Here is a 19285-nt window from a genome sequence, read left to right on the forward strand (position 1 = left end):
TTTTTTATTTGTTTGCCTGGTGAAATGTGAAGTTTCGGACATGCGTAGGGCTTGAAATAACTCTTTTAAGGTTTTAGACAACAAATATTTAAATTTGGCTAGAACTTAGTGCAAAGTTCAGAGAATTCCATGACGTTAATTTGATAGCACTGGAAGTTATTTAGTTGATCCTCACTGTAAGGACAAGATTGAGAGATTTTTTTTCCTGGGTTATGTCAAACATAGTTTTCATGTCTGGCTAATTGCCCTAGCAAACATGTAATCATTAGCAAGGCTCTCTTCAAGCCTGAAGCATTTCTGATCATCCTTCTCCTACCTCCTTCCCCTTCTGTGCCCATCATGCCCTCTGTAGACCTCTACTGTCTATCCTACAAGATCGCTTGTTACTACCACTGGATAAACTCCTTAAGGACAGAACCTGTTTTTTTTCCAACACTGCACAGTACTTGCTACATGTTTGGTGCCCAGGAAATGTTTGCTGAATCAGTCATCTTACCCTTTCTTAAACATTCCCAGAAAAGAGATCCTGTCATCTCTCTATATGCTAACATCCTAAAAATTCCTCTGGACAGAAATTCTGCTATTTCATCTGCTAAATAATGTGGACCTACCTTCTCCAGTATTTTCTTATTTTTCTTAATTACATTGTCGACTAAAATGTTTATCCACTGACTGTCACTCTCTTGTACACTATTGGCCTTTTATTAAACCCAATAGATGCTTTTGAGTTTTTAGTAAATAATGATACTTTCTTTGAGTGTGGTCTTTGTCTTTCTGCCACATATCCTTTGGAACAGGAAGACTTTTCTTTATCATGAGTCATCTTCCTGAACCACTCAGTATGAGTAGAATTCTTTGTTATTATTGTTGGAGAGAACTTCAGTAAGGCAAATTTTAGAGGAAAAAGAGTTTGGATATTGGTATAAAAATAAACATCTGCTCTTCCACTACTATCAGAGAAAAAGAACAAAAGTATTTTTAGTAGATAAAATTCAATTTTAAAGAAAATATTCAACATTCATTTTAAAACATGACTGCCACTTAGTATATTCTTTGATAATCTGACATAGATATAATCCAGAATATGAAAACAAAAAAAAACCTTTATAGAATAGTTTGGGTGCCTGGTATGACTTTAGACAATAACTTCATTGTTTAGCACATGGCAATTTGATGAGATTTACATGTCTATTCTCCAGCTAATATAATGGATTATAGAAACATTCAGAAAATAAAATCAATGTCTGCATAATGGTTGTTTTGCCTATTACTGTATTAATAGAATCAGTCACCAAAAGAACTAAACTGCAGAAAATCTAAGCTAGTTATTAGCTTTAAAAATAATAATAATAATTGGTTCTGCGATTATAGCTGTAAAGACCTAGTAGAAGATTTGCCCATTCTTTCTCAAAGACAGATTTGCTCCCAGTAAGGTGCCCCCAGAGGCCCCAATCAGCCTTGCTTCAAATAAGCCAAGTGGTGAAACAGGCACAACTTCTCCACAAAATGACATCATTCCTGTTTAATAGTCAGACCGCATACTGGTATGGTGTGGGATTCCATAATTACTCTGATTGTTTCCGCATGGATTGAATTTGAATGCCCTCTCTTCCATTAGTGATAGTATTATTAAAATACTCCAAGGTGGCCTCCATTTTCCTTTACCAGTGTTTAAGTTGCTGTTTGCTTGGAAAGCAGGTCCTCTGGTCCCTGTTTGATAATTGCTTCTGATCCTGTCTCATTCCATCTCTGCTGATACTGCTGACATTTCATCTATTCCATGTTTATACATTGACCCCTTCTAAACCAGTTCTGTGTCTATATTAAATTATGCTGCTTTTGTTTTTGCCCTTAACTCATGATATGTCTAGATTTCCTGTTGTTTTCACTGTTTGCTGCATGCCCCATTTAGTATCATTAACATGTATCATTTTGGTGAATTCTTCTTTAGAAATATAGTTCTTTTTATTCTTATTGATGCTCTTTTTTCCTCCATTCTGCTTTCTGATGGCAGTATTGCCACAACTGCTTTTGTTTGTTAGCATGCGCTTCTTACACCTGATCTTTTTTACATTCTAATCCTCTTCTCTTCTGGTGGGAGCAGGCTGATGCCCTTAGCACAGTTCGTCCCACTCCCTCCCACCTCCTCCCTTCCATTTAGCATGTTGAAGACATATAGGATTTTTTTTAACAGAATGGATCAACAATTATTTAGACATAATAGTGTCACTCATGTCTTTGCTCCTGCTGTTTGTTGCTCACTACTTCTTTCTCTTTTATGGATTCCCTTTTTATATTATATCGAATATGTCTTTGAGTAATTCTTTTAGATGTATCATATTTGATAATGCATCATTTACCTAGTTTGTATCAAAGGAATGTAAGTTCCATAAAGGACATGAATTTTTGTGTGTCTTGTCACCATTTTGCCTAAAAGAGTGCCTGGCAAATAGTAAGTGCAAAATACATATTTTTGAGGGAATCAAATCAATTTATTTTATCACTTGGCCTTCTCTTTGTCAATTTTAAATCTTTTATGGAAATAATTATAAACTGCCTAACACATTTTCCTACTTTCTGAAATCAGGTATTCCCCATAATTGTTCACCTTTATTGATGACTCAGGGGCAACATTATCCATATCATATCACTTACTCTGATTTGTTCTAATCTGATAACAAAACTCCCTCAAAGCATCTCAGAGAAGTTTACCTCTAAATTAACTGGCTTCCATGTGCCAGATAGCGTAAATTTATTTTTCTTCTCATTATATCACGTTAAAAGTGGTTGGTAGTACAGAAGCTTGGGACCAGGTGGAGCCCTCTGGGCACATCATTTTCTGGACACAAAGAAGCAATGTCTAGAAGAGATACTAGTCAAATAGCCTGGCAGTCATTAGTGCAAAAAGCTTGAAAGGGAAAATTCAGCCCATGAAAGCTATGTGGCCCATAAAAACTTAGATGAGAAAACAAGTTCAAAGCTGAGGATCAGAATCCAAGCGAAGAGAAATTATTGCACCAATAAGAAGGTGCCTGCAGCAATTCTCTATTAGGTATGGATAAGAAAGAAGCAGGTAGCAGATTCAGACCTTTCGTGAACAGTGATAATTTTTCTTTGGTCTCTTGCCCCCAACTCCGCCCTACCCATCCTCACTGTTGAACTATCGTTCTCAATGCTGTTGATAAGCTTGCTGTTCCAATTATCTATTGCTACATCAAATACTACCCCCAACATAGTGGCTTAAAACAACAACCATTTCTTATTTATTTTTGTTTCATCAGTTTAGGTCAACAGTTTGGCCTGGGCTCAGCTGAATGGTTTTCTGCTTTTATCCCCGGGGTCACATACATCTAGTAGCTTGACTAGGGCCGGAGGGTTTAATATAGCCTCACTCACATGGCTGGGCCTTCCTGCTTACTGTAGGGTGGTCCTCTATATATATATGGTTTCTCACCCATGCTTTTTTACATGGTGTCAGGACTGTTCCAGGAAGACAAAAGTGGATGCTGCAAGGCCTCCTGAGGTCTACACTCCAGCACTTCATAATATTACTTCTGCCACGTCTGCTCATTGAAGTCACAAGTTAGCCTAGATACAAGGGATGGAGAAGTACAAAATACTGTGGCCATAGTTTTCATACCACATCTGTCTCTGAGAGCCCACTCCTAATTTTCAAACTTGTAATTTCTAATATTGTAATGTATGTACTAGCATAGCTATTTCTTCTTGTAATATTTAATTCCCTGAGAGAAGGAATTAGGTTTATCTTTATCTGCAGCACATAGCAGAGAAGCCAGTACCTATTAAGGCCTTAATAAAGAGAAGTTGAACCAATGGTGGGCTGATTGGTTGAGATATACATACAATGCATGTATGGATACTCTGTTTTATGTACTTTTTACAGCTAGATTCTAAGATTAATGGAATAGTACTTTTAAAAGTACAAAGTAAATTACAAGTGTGTCTTTTTGATGTAAGGTAGTAAGAGTTTTTGCGTGTATCAAACAGTAACTATAGAATGCCGGGTTCTTAGAAACTAGAAACTCATCTGTGTAATAGAGACTTAGTAGTGTTTCCTTAATCAGTTCCCAGGTCAAAAAACCAGAAATGATTTCATCTCTTTTCTCTACCATCATTGTTATTAAAAATGTTGGGCCTCATAGTCTAAGATACATATTTGTCTTGTGGCATGCATTTAATGTCAGATTAATGGCCATTTGTGCCAAAATAACAAGATCTTAGTAAGGAAAGTCTGTTTGCAAATGTAGCCCCTAATTCCTTTGCTTTAAAAATACTTTGAATAATCTAACAGGCTCAACTATTACCTAATGTCAGCTAAGATTCAATTGATGGCACTAAAGGAACAATTCGGTATTTCATGGAATTTAAAAATCCTGTGTCCTAGTTGTTTCCACATAGGTGATTATTTTACATGTAATTTCACCAAGATCCAGGGATAGCCACTTTGATTTGCCCCCATTGCTGTACACTGTCCTGAATGTTGTTAAAGCAACTGTCACATTTTCCTCTGACAGTTTGGAGATGACGGTAATTTGCAAAAATATGTGGAATCCTTTAGGCATGATAGGCTTTACATTTATATAAATTATTATTTTGTCCACTTTGAGTCTTTCAGACACTTTTGTTTTATGTAACTGGCATCTGCAAGTTGGTAAGAGACCAAAAGGACACATGTGTATGCAAAGTTAATATTTGCTCAGACAGGTAATCCTTCATGAAAGCAAAATGCAGATTTTGTGTGGACTACATCAAAGAATCACAGAACGAATAATCATTAATGTCGCAGGACATTTGGTGAACATTTTTAAAAACTTTTTTAGAAGTACAAGAGAAAAATAGTTACATATATGAAATCAAGTCTTAATGTAATACCACAAAAACAGTCTTATCAAACATAATATAGAATTAAAAATGAGCAAAGATAAAGCAAGCTCTCCTGACTACGGAAAGAAAATATAGAGAGACAGAAAAGAAATTGAATTTCAAATCTTTGTTTCAAGATAAAAATGAATTATTATAATAGACCTTATTCATAACTTTGGCTTAGACCTTATTCATAACTTTGGCTCTCCTATTTGGATTTCATATGCTGAAAGCAGTCATAGGACTGAAGGGAAATTTATAATAAAGTCACCTGGGATATCACGTCATAAACCTAGAAAACAACATTAGACATTGAAATGGGAATAATGAAAATTTCATTTTAAAAGAATGTATATGGGAGGCAAGGAAAGAACTGTTCAGATACATGGAAGAAAGTCATTACTTCTCTTGAATTCCTATAAACACTGAAAAATGTTTTCCATGAGCAGGATACTGTTGCCACAGTAAATATGATTAGATATTTCCCCTCTGTACATAGGGGCTCAAACTGTTCTAAAGACACTTTTTGTGTTAGCATGCCAGACACGGCCATCTTCCTACTTGGCTAAGAGTATGGCCTAAGAATCTACTAAGCATCACCAGACCAGAGGCAAACGTGCAGCTTGACCAAGTAGCTCTGTCTGGTTGGAAGAACTGAGGGGCAGGGCATTTGGAGGACATAATCCATTATTGACCCTCTCAGCAAAGTGCAAAGTCTGTGGCATCCCTTGCACAGAGATTATTATCCTGCAAAGGGTTAACCATCTGCGGATCATTCAGTATCTAAATCTAGGTGCGTTCCATCGTAATTAGAGTGTGTCTGTTCATTAGTAACTGAACATTTTGCAGACCTTAAAAATTTAAATGATCTTGAAGCTCATTGTGGCACCTTGTGCATCAAAAATTACACAGTTGCTCTCCTCTTTATGTGCCTTTTATGTCCTAATTTAGGCGCCAGTGTATGTGTATCATATAGTGAAAGTATAAACAACAAATGGTTTTGGAGGAATTGTTATGTGCCTTTATACAGAGTAGAAAAATAAAATAGAAAATAGAACAGAAAAAATAATGTTTACTTTAGTCCTCTCGATATAGTGTATATCCTAGAGCCTAAGCACTGATCAGGGGCTCTATTTCATCAAACTTAAATGGAAAAGAAGTCAAGTCTCAGGAACAAAATGGCAGAAATCTATCTACTCGGAGATTGCAGAGTACAGTTAAGTCCCCTACATACGAACAAATTCCGTTCCGAGAGCACATTCATAAGTCCAATTTGTTCTTAAGTCCAACAGAGTTAGCCTAGGTACCCAACTAACACAATCGGCTATGTAGTACTGTACTTTAATAGGTTTATAATACATTCGCATCTTTGAAAGCGGCGTGAAGGTTCGTATGTAGGGGATTTACTGTATAAGTTTTGTCAAGATAAAAATGAACAGTAGTTCAAAGGAACCAGAATACTCAGCATTGTAGAATACTGAAAGCACACAGGCTTTGGAACAAGACAGATTCCATACTCAGCCACTTATCAGCTATATTTTCTTGAGCAAGTTATTTAATCTCTGAGCCTCAGTTTCTTTATCGGTATAATAGAGATACTTACACTTAAAATAGGGGTTAGGGATAATAGGTTAAGCTCCTGGTATCATGCCTGACACATACTAGGTGCTAAATAAATTGTCACTCTTATTCTTACAGGGTTGAGAAATGTATTTCCTTGGTCGTAGGTTGTAACTTATAACTTACCCTCCCAGCTTTACTTCCATTCATCGGCTGTTGGCATTCACTCTTGCAATGGAAAGGTGGAAAACTCTTCACCAGTATCATCTAGCATCACTGTGTGGCTAGATTCATCCAGCCACTTACAGTAAGACAATACCTTTAACCTAGAGCTTACAGAATGTCAGTTGAAAGGACCATGTGCTGGCCACCAAGTGGTGGACCATGGACCACTGGTTCCTCCGACTTACTGCGAGTGTTCCAAGTGTACATCAAGCATTGCTTGAGACAGAATAATATATTTGTATATAACTATATGCAGTACTATTTTACTGTTGTGATTAATACAAATTTGTTTCAAAACATCTTTGAATCCCTAGTAGCCTTTCCATTATATTGTATTTTCTCTGTCAGCCATTATAAAACATACACCGCTCACATCAGGGTAGATGTGGTACAAAGGAATCATAAAACTGTTGGATATTATGCGGGAACCCTTATGCTCAAAAAAAGTCAAGAACTGGTGCTCTCATTCCCAAGGTCCAGGAAAATGATGTGTGATGTACTTGTTTACACATCTTGTTAAGGAAAACACTGGTGAGAACTCAAGTCTCCAGCCCCTTGTCCAGAACTCCCAACAGTGGAGATGTTTTCATTATTGCTTTTGGAAAAATCTGAAATGTATCTAATGTTCAGATTAGTATGCATGAAGTTGAGTATTAATCGAAAATCAGTTATTTGAAAAAGGATCTAAAACTGTACCTGACACATATAAAACACTCAACAAATGGTTGCTATTATCTTGATGACTCTTTAGTAAGGAGTGATTTTGTCACTTTTTTCTACCTGTTGCTCAGAGTAACTTACCGCATCCAAGTGTAACATTGTAGGTTGTATCATTAGTCACCCAGGCAAGTGGCTTTTGTTCTCATTTCTCATACTCTCAGAATAGGAGTGGTTGGATTTTTTTTTTTTTTTTTGCGGTACGCGGGCCTCTCACTGCTGTGGCCTCTCCCGTTGCGGAGCACAGGCTCTGGACACACAGGCTCAGCGGCCATGGCTCACAGGCCCAGCCGCTCCGCGGCATGTGGGATACTCCTGGACCGGGGCACCAACCCACGTCCCCTGCATCGGCAGGCGGACTCTCAACCACTGCGCCACCAGGGAAGCCCTAGGAGTGGTTGGATATTTTTTAAATCTCCCTTCCAGAAGTCTTTTAGGAGTAGAGGCTCTTGCCATTAGTACTGAGGCTAACTTTGGAGGCAAGTCCTTGCAACACATTTTATTGCAGCCTCAAGACAGCTGTTGGCCTTTAATGTGCATGTTTAAGACAGCTCCGTTTTGTTGTTGAACTACCCACTGGGATTTGATACATTTCTGTGAACGAAAGAGATTTAAACATTTACTTGCCATCAATGTTTTTTAATTTGTCCTCCTCCCCGCCCACCATGCCCCAGTTCCTGTTGGCCAGACTCTTTTTATTAACAGAATCAACATTAGATCAATATTTATTTAAAAACTGTAGTGATCTCTAGGTATCTAATTTCACAACGTGGCCTTCAGGTGATAGCAGAAAATGGTAAATGAGAGATATTTATTTCTGACCATACAAATAGAGCTTTATAAAACTATAAACCATCCAGATTAATCACATTAGTTAAATACAAAGAAAGTTCCCCTTGGGTTTTTCAGGTAAATTGAGGACTGAAGCAAGTATTATCACTATGTGTTTGGTTCTGAATTTTTTTTCAATATCCATATTTAGTATAAGTCCCCTTTCTTTACCTAACTATCCAAGAATTGATTTATAAGCTAAATAAAAGAATATGTGGAGTCTGTACTTGTGCATGCCCAACCGGAATTCTCTTGTTGCCCAAGGGAAGGAGATGAAAGAGCCAAAAGAAGTAAGCACTTCTATATGTGCTGAACATGTCCATTGTAAGTAAAGGCACATGACTTCCAGGAGCTTCCATAAGTGGTTCTCATGCAGCCAGCTCTGTCAGGCAAGGACTTAATTGTTTCATGCCCCAGCTCTCAGGCAGCAGCCTCATTAGAGGAGATCACCAAAGGCCTCTGTTTCTCACAGAATGCAGCCCAGTGGAGCATTACTCCAGTATAAGTAGATTCAGTGGTTGAGGCAGCTAAGCCTCCAGTGGTGATCTTCCTTTGCTGTTGAGAAAGAGAGTCACCTGGTTTAGAATAAATACACTAGAGCTAGCCCTAGACAGCTTTTTTAGAAGTTGTAGCTGCATTTTGCCCACACCCAAAGCCCCATCACACTCATATATTCACCCAGTGCCCGGATTGACTTTCCCCTAAGAGCCCGCTGTACACCCTGCCCAGGCCAGCTCTCCTCAGCCAGTTCTTGTTACTCGATTTTACCTTTTTTCTTCTTTCTTCTCACTGTCAGAACATGCCTGCCCTACCATCCCTAAGATTTTGTATGATGTCTATTCAATTATCTCTTGGAATAATTTATGGTAAAATGTGAGTAAAAGGTAACACATGCCTCCCTCCCCACAGGTAACATATTCGCATTTTTGCAGAGGCTTTAAGTAAATGAAGAGACTCAGATCTTGAGGATTCTAAGTGTCCTGGCAGGCAGCAGGACAGGGATTTCAGGAGTCCATTGGCTCTCACCATATAAACCCACAGGGCACTGGACCAGCCCTGAGCAAAAAGGCCTAAATTACACTCTGACCTTCCCTGCACACATGGTCTGCTACTGCGTTCACAGAAGCAGCACTTTCCTTCCAACCTCCCAGAAGTCTGTGACACTCAACAGTTTTTCAAAGGAACAGGAAAAGCACAGTTTAATAATGGGGCTGATTTTCACACTGTTGCAGCTGGGGTTCCTTTGCGGCCTGTGCTTTTAGAATAAGTGCCCCATTAACACTGGGCACAGAGCTCACCAAGCGAGAGGTATGAAGTGTGATGGAGGAAGTTGCGAAGGGAAGAGAGAGAGGTGGTGAGGAACAATGTGACCAGTGGAAAACTGGGAGTGAAGTCACAGGTGCAACTGAAAACAAGAAATGGAGAGAGATTTTCACATTTACATGTACTTTATTCAAAGGAAGGATAAGGTAGATTCTGAAGTGGAAATAAGCAACGTGTGATTGGCAGAAGCATCTGGCTGGTCATCTCTTTTTTGTCTAATCTCTGATCCCATCACTGTCAGCTAAATAGTGGCTTTAGTATCAGGTGATATAAAACCGTCCCCTAGGTGCCAGCTCTGTTGCCAAAGATACGCCATCTTGCCCCACCTCCATTTGCTGGTGTGCTCTGTCAGACGGTTTATAGTTCTATTTCTGTTATCATGTGCAAAATTTTCCAACAAGAAACAGGCAATCCTGCTCTCTTTCCATCAAAACAATCATGTATATTGTTTTAAAGCAGTTAGTGACTCTTGGCATCTTCAGAAAATGGGTTTTTCATGTGCTTATTATATAGATTTTTTGGTGTTTTTTTTTTTTTTTCACTTTTGAGAGGGGAGAGAGTTTGAAGTGTCACTTCTTTTCTTAAAGGTAACCAATTTTAACTCTTTTGTTGTTTAAAATTCAGAAATTGTAGCCATTGGCTGTAGATTAAGTGGTATGTAATTGGATTACATTCCGAAAGAGAATTACAAAATGTGTTGAGGCATGATAACAGGTGGCTAAAATGTCAGACTCTGAGGCTGGGCTGCTGGAGTCCAATTCCTGATTCTCCCCACCTCACCCCCTTGTGGGCTGTGTAACCTTAGGCAGTCACTTCACCCTCTGGGTGTGAGTTTCATCATCTATAAAAATGAAGATCATAAATACAGTTAATTAGAAGAATTAGGTGACGTTTATGAAAGGAGCTTACATGCCTGACAAGTAGTAAATACTATATAAATTGTTGTTAGGAGCACTAAATTGAACGGCTTTTATATTTATATAAATAGAAAAATAGTCAAATATTCCAATTAGAAGCAGGGAAAAGGCAGTGATTCTCCAACACATGGTTTCTGTGGGTAAAATTCAAGTTTTACTGTGGTAAATGTGAAGTTTTATATCTGTGGCTATTTTCCAATTACTGTGCTAAGCAGTTTACGTAATTTTCACAACAATCTTGGGTAGATACCATTATCATTCCTACTTTACAAATGAGAAAACTGAGGCTAAGCCTAAGTAAATTTCTAAAGGTCCAAGAGCTAGTAAATGATGTAATGTTTCAAAATTGCTGCTTTTAACTACTCCTCTAAATGCCCCCAAAATGTGCTTCCACTATCAATCAGTTATAGATGTTGTGCAGTAATAAGATATGAGAATTCTGTTCTTTAGCAGAACATAATAAGGCAGATGAAGTCTGCTTCATTTCTCCCCCACCCCTGAGTTGTTGGCTTTATGCCGTGTGTTAGAATGAGGAAATCTCAGGGCCTTAAAGAGGTTTTCTCCTCCTAAGTGCTGATACTTACTTGTGGCTCGGTATTATCCAGACCCAGTGGGAAAAGAAGCAAATATTTCTCTAACTCCTTTCCTATGTGAGGGATAAATCTTGACTTGGGGGAATCTTAGCTGCAAGTAGTAAGTGACGTTTGGGATAAAGCAGCCAGCAAAGGAGAACATTGGCCCAACCTCCTGGTTGTTCCTGGTTTACCATAGTATTTGCCCTGAGAGGCAACATCACCACAGAGCAAGATGTGCACCGTTGTACTTTCCAGAGAACAAAGAAACTGTGCTCATCTCCATTGCCTGCTGGCGTTGGATTTCCTGTAACTGTCCTCTGTTCTCATTTTATCCTTAATTAGCCCGTCACATATTATGTACAACTTGTAAGACATCCCCGGTATACACTCAGAAGTTGGAGTCTTCAAATAAGATCACTCAGCAGACATAGGTGGAACATTTCCATATCCTTTCGGCTGCCAGCAGCATTCACTGTGATATTCCTCTGCACATGGTGAGATACAGCTCTCTCCGATACCTCCTGTGAATGACCATACCAGCCTGTTACGAGACTTCTCGTCTCTGAATTTCTGTAGGATTTGCAGCTGGTAACACACTGGCTCATACTGACTTGTTCTCTGGCAGTTTCATGTGTGAAGAGGAAGGGGGCATGAGCGGTCTCCTAGAGTGTCTGTCCCGGGGCTGGGCAACCATGAGCTTACTAAAGAAAGGAATGCAGAGGAGAGAAGGGGCAGAGGTGTGTGTCTACCTCATCTCCCAAATTAGATTGTCAGCTTCTCAGCCCAGAGACCATATCTGTCGTTCCTATCTCCTTTAATTCTTTTCAGAATACTAGGCAAACTGTGAGTATGCAGGGCATGCTTACTGCCTGAAGGCCTAAGGTTTTAATTCATAGAGTATGCCCAAAAGATACCATTTCCATGCACTTGAACTTACTGCCACCCAAAGAAAGTAAAGTTTTCTGTAAATGTTACTGAAACGTTATTTACATTGAATTGAAGATACCGCTGCATTAGTTTTAGTTTGGTCCCTCATAAAACTGTTAAGCGTCATTTCAGAGGACAAACACTAAGCTGGCGCTGCAGTGAAGATACTTACAACAACAGAAGTATATGTAGTTGTAAAGCATAGGTGTTATTCTGAGGAAAGTACTAACACTGCAATCCTGCAAATGACTAAAATGCTGCACTGAATGAAAGCTCATTCCGACCAAGAGTAATGGCATTTGACTCTGAGGAGGTGTCAGCCAGTTCACTGAATAAGACTGGGAGGTGTGCCTTGCAGTGCCGTTGTACTTCTGTCACAATCAGTTGACCATACGTATGTGATCTATTTCTGGACCCTCTATTCTGTTTCACTGATCTATAATATCTTATTTTCCTTTACTTAACTATATTAATAACAATAGCTTTATAGTGAGATTTAGCATCAGGTTAGGTAAGTCATTCAACTTTATACTTCTTTCTTAAAATTACTTTATTCTAGAACCTTTACATGTCCATGTCCAATTTATATTTTTTTAATTTTTATTGCAGCACAGTTGATTTACAATGTTGTATTAGTTTCAGGTGTACAGCAAAGTGAATCAGTTATACACATACATATATCCACACTTTTTTAGATTCTGTTCCCATATAGGTCATTACAAAGTATTGAGGAGGGTTCCCTGTGCTATACATTAGGTCCTTATTAGTTATCTATTTTATATATAGTAGCGTGTATATTACAGTCCCAATCTCCCAGTCTCTCACAATATCCCTCCCCTGCCCCTTTCTCCCCTGGTAACCGTAAGTTTGTTTTCTACAACTATGACTCTATTTCTGTTTTGTAAATAAGTTCATTTGTACCATTTTTTTTTTTTAGATTCCACGTGTAAGTGATATCATATGATATTTGTCTTTATCTGACTGACTTCAGTCAGAATGACAATCTCTGGGTCCATCCATGTTGCTGCAAATGGCATTATTTCATTTTTTGTTTATGGCTGAGTACTATTCCATTGTATATATGTACCACATCTTCTTTATCCATTCCTCTGTCAATGGACATTTAGGTTGCTTCCGTGTCTTGGCTATTGTAAATAGTGCTGCTATGAACATAGGGGTGCATGTATCTTTTTAAATTACAGTTTTCTCTGGATATATGCCCAGGAGTGGGATTGCTGGATCATATGGTAGCTCTATTTTTAGTTTTCTGAGGAACCTTCATACTGTTCTCCATAGTGGCTATACCAATTTACATTCCCATTACAGTGTAGGAGGGTTCCCTTTTCTCCACACCCTCTCCAGCATTTATTGCTTGTAGACTCTTTGATGATGGCCATTCTGACTGGTGTGAGGTGCTACCTCATTGTAGTTTTGATTTGCATTTCTCTAATGATTAGTGATGTTGAGCATCTTTCAGTGTGCATCCTGGCCATCTCTATGTCTTCCTTGGAGAAATGTCTATTTAGATCTTGCACCCTTTTTTTTAATTAATTTTTTTTTGGAGTATAGTTGATTTACAATGTTGTTTTAGTTTCTGCTGTATGGCAAAGTGAATCAGTTATACGTATACAAAAGGGAAAAAACCTACAACCAAGAATACTCTCCCCAGCAAGGGTCTCATTCAGATTCAATGGAGAAATCAAAAGCTTTACAGACAAGCAAAAGCTAAGGGAATTCAACACCCCCAAACCAGCTTTCTGCCCATTTTTTGACTGGGTTGTTTGGTTTTTTTAGGGATCGACGTGCATGAGCTGTTTGTATATTTTGAAGATTAATCCCTTGTTGCTTCGTTTGCAAATATTTTCTCACATTCTGTGGGTTGTCTTTTCATTTTATTGTTTCCTTTGCTGTGCAAAAGCTTTTCAGTTTCATTAGGTCCCATTTGTTTATTTTTCTTTTTATTTTCATTACTTTAGGAGGTGGATCAGAAAAGATATTGCTGTGATTTATGTCAGAGAATGCTCTGCCTATGTTTTCCTCTAAGAGTTTTATAGTATCTGGTCTTATATTTAGGTCCTTAATCCATTTTGAGTTTATTTTTGTGTACGGTGTTAGAGAGTGTTCTAATTTCATTCTTTTACATGTAGCTGTCCAGTTTTCCCAGCACCACTTATTGAAGAGACTGTCTTTTCTCCATTGTATATTCTTGCCTTCTTTGTCATAGATTAGTTGACCATAGGTGCATGAGTTTATTTCTGGGCTTTCTGTCCTGTTCCATTGATCTGTATTTCTGTTTTTGTGCCAGTACCAAACTGTAGCTTTGTGGTATAGTCTGAAGTCAGGGAGCCTGATTCCCTCAGCTCCGTTTTTCTTTCTCAGGATTGCTTTGGCTATTCGGGGTCTTTTGTGTTTCCATAAAAATTGTAAACTTTTTTGTTCTAGTTCTGTGAAAAATGCCATTGGTAATTTGATAGGTATTGCATTGAATCTGTACATTACCTTGGGTGGTATATTCATTTTAACAATATTGATTCCTCCAATCCAAGAACATGGTATATCTCTCCATCTATTTGTGTCATCTTTGATTTCTTTCATCAGCATCTTATTGTTGTCTGAGTACAGGTGTTTTGCCTCCTTAGGTATGTTTATTGCCAGGTATTTTATTCTTTTTTGATGCGACAGTAAATGGGATTGTTTCCATAGTTTCTCTCTCTGATCTCTCATTGTTTGTTAGTGTATAGGAATGCAAGAGATTTCTGTGTATTCATTTTGTATCTGCAACTTTATCAAACTCATTGAAGAATTCTAGTAGTTTTCTGGTAGTGTCTTTAGGATTTTCTATGTATAGTATCATGTCACCTGCCAATAGTGACAGTTTTACTTCTTCTTTTCTGATTTGGATTCCTTTTATTTCTTTCTCTTCTCTGATTGCTGTGGCTAAAACTTCCAAAACTATGTTGAATAAAGGTGTCAAGAGTGGACATCCTTGTCTTGTTGCTGATCTTAGAGGAAATGCTTTCAGTTTTTCACCATTGAGAATGATGTTAGCTCTGGGTTTGTCATATATGGCCTTTAAAATTAGCTTGTCTGATTTTACAAAGATGTCTGCTAGAATGACTGAGAGTGCATTAAATCTATAGATTAATTTGGCCATCTTAGCAGTACTGACTTCCACTTCATGAGCATGGACTGTCTTTCCTTTTATTATTTTTTTCTCAGTCAAGTTGTATAGTTGTGAGTGTAAAAAACTTGATTGTCTTGTTTTATTGGCATTACTGTAAATGGAATTTATTTTATTTTCCAATTGTTTGCTGCTATCATGCATTCCTTGAGATTTTCTGTGTAAAAGCAAAAATCGTATCATCTGCAAATACTGCAGGTCACAAACTGTATCTCACTGTTCCAGGTCCTCTTGTAGTAGTAGTAGTAGCAGCAGCAGCAGCAGCAGTAATAGCTTGTTTAAGACTTATTTTGAATCATATATTGCATACTAGCACTTTACAACCATTAGCCTCTTTAACCCAGCTAGGTTGTGTTTTTTAGATGCCTAAAACGAAGATTAACCAAGGCCACTCAAGTAAGTGGCAAAGCTATTGTTTATTCTGGCCATGTCTGCCATAGGTAGGACTTGGTGTTCCTGAGCATATATAATACAGTTCCTTCCTACAGATTAAGACGGACCAGCATTTCACTATCACTCACTTTGTCTAGCAACAAACCAGAGTCCCTCACTCTTCCAGTGGGTGGCTGGGAAGCAAGTCAAAGATTTAATTTTAACCTTGGGCTTCTTCTAAGGTTCTCCATTGTGAAACTTGGATCTGATGAATAAAGCCAATCTTAGCAAATTAGTAAGGTAGAAATTGTCACATTCCTTTCTGAATGTGTTTAGGTACTATCACCCAAGGTTCCTACTAAAACATAAAAGGCTAATTTAACTCCCTGAGGAAATATCATCATTACCAGTCAACTACTGATATAAGTCAGTTGCTCAAGGTACTTCCTATGTTACAAGACCAATCCTATAAATTAGACTTTATTTTTTTAGAAGCCTTGAGTCATGTTTGACATATAGGGGTGCATTTCAAAGGTAAATATGTAAAACCATCTCAGCTGAAAGAGAAACAAGTTGTTGACTCTTCCTCAGGGGAAAAGAATTACAAAAGAAAGCATAGAATAGACGACCTGCCTTTAGCAGGGATCACTGCTAGGATAAGACAATATATATATATTGATTCAACAAACATTTATTGAGCACCTACTATGTGCCAAGTACTATTCTGGACATTGGGGATACAGCTCTAAAGAGCACAGATGGATACCATCACCTCTTTTCAAGGGCTTCACGCCTGCCATTGTCCCCTTTCCCTTCCTGCATCAGTTTTACCCTCTATACAGTATATTATTCCTGTCTGCGTAAATTCATGTAATAGCCCCCATGTTAGGGGAAAAACTCCTTTGACCTGAAACCCCCTCTAGTTGCCTCCCCATTTCTCTGTACCCCTTTATAGAAAATTTACTCAGAAGAGTGTCTAAACTCACTAGCTCCACTTCGTTTTCTCATTCTCTTTGGACACACTCCAGTCATGCTATTGTACCCACCACTCCTCTGAGATTGCTCTTGTCAGTGTCTCATTAAATTCCATGTTTGCAAATCTAATGGCCAGTTCATAGTTCTTCTCAGTAGTAGATGACAGTTAACTTCTATTCCCGCTTGAAAAGCTTTCCTCACTTGGCTTCCAGGACACCAGCCCCTCTGTTGGTTTCCCTCCTGCCTCACTTGCTGCTCCTTCTCAGCCTTCTTTCTTCAATCCTCGAAATTATGGAGCACTTTTACTAAAACAGAAGAGGAAATGCACATTAGGGAGCAACTGGCTGTCTCTGCCACACTCTGTGAATCTTGTTCTTCCCCCAGTTCCCCATTTCACTGTCAGCTCCAATCTTCCAGTTGCTTAGGCCAAAATATCTTGGGTCATCCATGACTCTTTTTCTCTCCTACTCCACATCCAGTCTACCAGCAAACCCTGCTGATTATATTGATACTTTCAAAATATATTCTGAATCTGATAGCTTCTGATCACCTCCACCACTTTCATCTTAGTGTAGGCTATCATCACCTCTCCTATCACCTCTCCTAGACTTCTGAAATAGTCTGCTTACTGGTCTCTCTGGTCTTGCCAGTCCATTCTCCACATAGTAACATATAATCCTTCAAAAACTAAGTCACATTATGTCATTCCTGTGTGCAGAACTCTCTGGTTACCTCCTAGCTGAATAAAAAGCCAAGGAGCCTACTATTAAAAGGCCATATATTATTTGGTCCTGGCTAACTCTGATTAAATCTGCTATTCTCTCCCTCACTCATTCCCCTCCAGCTCTGCTGGCTTCCTTGATGTTCCTTGAATATACCAAGCATGAACCAATTTTAGGGCCTTTGTATCTACTATTCCTTCTACCTTGAATGCTCTTCACCTAGATATCCCCATGGCTTGTTCCTTAACTCCCTTCAGGTCTTTGATCAACTATCACATTATCAAAGAGACCTTTCCTAACAACCTGTCTAAAATAGGATTCCCGCTTGTAAATCTTTTTCCCTTTATATAACTCTTTTTCTTCTTAACACTCAACATCATTTGACCTATTATCTGATATTCTTTGTGTGTGTGTGCATGCTCATATACTTTATATTTTCTATATATAAACATTTATATGTACATATATGAATTTGATTATTGAATGTCTTCCCTACTAGAATGAGAGTACTTGGTCTGTTTTGTTCACTGCTGTCTTTCCTATTAGTTAAGGGTGGTCAAGATAGAGTTCTCTGAGGGGAGAAATGTAATGGTACTTCCCCTTTCTTTTAAAGAAACTTCCTAAAAATTCTAGACAACTCTTCTGCTTATATCTCATTGGCCAGTATTTAGATTATGGCCACAGCTAGCTGCAGGGGAGGTTCGGAAGTATAGCAGTTTGAGCTAAGAATGAATGAAGAGGAGCCAGCTATGCAAAAGCCTAGAAGGAGAGCACTCCAGGCAAAGGGAATAGCTAAGTGCAAAGCCCTACAGTAGAAATAAGCTTGCCATGTTTAGGGGATTTGTCCTATGTTTGGGTACAAAAAGAAGCTGAATATGGCTGGAATATAGCAAATTATGGAGAGACTGGAACGAGACTAGTTGAGAGAGAGAGAGGCAGGGCAGATCATCACGTAGGGTTTTGCACATCCCAGATGCAAAAAAAAAAAAAAAAAAAGAGTTGCCGGACTCTCTGGCACCTCAGCCATTCTCCAACCTTTGGGAAATTCTAGGGCTACACTGCCAAAGGCTACTTAGCAGCTACAAGCCACATGCAGCTATTTAAATTAAATTAACTAACTGAAAGTAAAGAAAATTTAAAATTTCAGTTTCCCATCACACCAGCCACATTGCACGTGTTCAATAGTCACACGTGGCCAATGGCTACCTACTGGGCAGCACAGGTCATGCCAGACAGCATATGCCATTGCCACAGAAAGTTCTGTTAGTGCTGCTCTAGGAAAGCCAGTCAAAGGAGAAATAATGCCAAGTCTGCTTAGTCTCTTCTCTGTGATTTTTCTCTCTTAACCCTAGAATCAGTGTTTTTCTATTTAAATAGAAATAATATATGTGGTGCCTAGAGATTAGCCTGTGGCCTTTTCCATATGCAAATGTTCTTGTGGATGATTTTTACCTACGACAGAAAAGATGAGAAAGACTGGTAAATTGCAAGCATTCTTAACCTCATTATGAATACATTGCAAATGTAAAATTGCAAAGCATGGAAGTCAGTCATAAGTGTGAAAGCGGCTTTCAATTTGTTTAAATAAGTGTTTTCTATGTCTTATTGTAACCTAGGGATCTTGCTGCAAGAAACTGTCTGGTAGGTGAAAATAATGTTCTGAAAATCAGTGACTTTGGAATGTCTCGTCAAGAGGATGGTGGAGTGTATTCATCTTCTGGCTTAAAGCAGATTCCCATTAAATGGACGGCACCAGAGGCTCTTAATTATGGTAAGAATAGACTTCTTTTCTTTCTGGTGGTAAAAATGGACTCCATTAGCACAAAACATTCACAAGCAAAGTTACAGGGGTAGAGCAGAGCTCCAGTTAGAATCATCTGAGGAGCAACAAAAAAGGATGTGTAAGTGTGCAGACTTTGCACTTGAACGTGAGCACAAACTTAATTCATTGATCTTATTAATCAGATTTTTGTATGGAAGATTGCTAGATTTAAAAGATGGATAATACTTACAAGCATTGTTAAGTATGACTGTACCTCTGAAAGTTTTTATTGTTATCCAAAAAAAGATTATTTC

General features: G+C 38.4%; 1 protein-coding gene across 4 annotated transcripts in view; it reads left to right on the top strand.

Annotated features, from left to right (window-relative positions):
• Positions 1 to 19285, top strand: part of FER (FER tyrosine kinase) — a 466661-nt gene that overhangs the window by 420614 nt on the left and 26762 nt on the right. For all 4 annotated transcript variants that reach the window (XM_029216683.1, XM_029216684.1, XM_029216685.1 and 1 more), the window contains one exon: positions 18826 to 18980. In XM_029216683.1, the coding sequence (XP_029072516.1) occupies positions 18826 to 18980 (155 nt within the window). The remainder of the gene's footprint in view (positions 1 to 18825; positions 18981 to 19285) is intronic.

Source organism: Monodon monoceros, unplaced genomic scaffold, assembly GCF_005190385.1.
Source record: "Monodon monoceros isolate NGI ecotype Baffin Bay Population unplaced genomic scaffold, NGI_Narwhal_1 Super_Scaffold_12, whole genome shotgun sequence".
Taxonomy (NCBI): Eukaryota; Metazoa; Chordata; class Mammalia; order Artiodactyla; family Monodontidae; genus Monodon; species Monodon monoceros.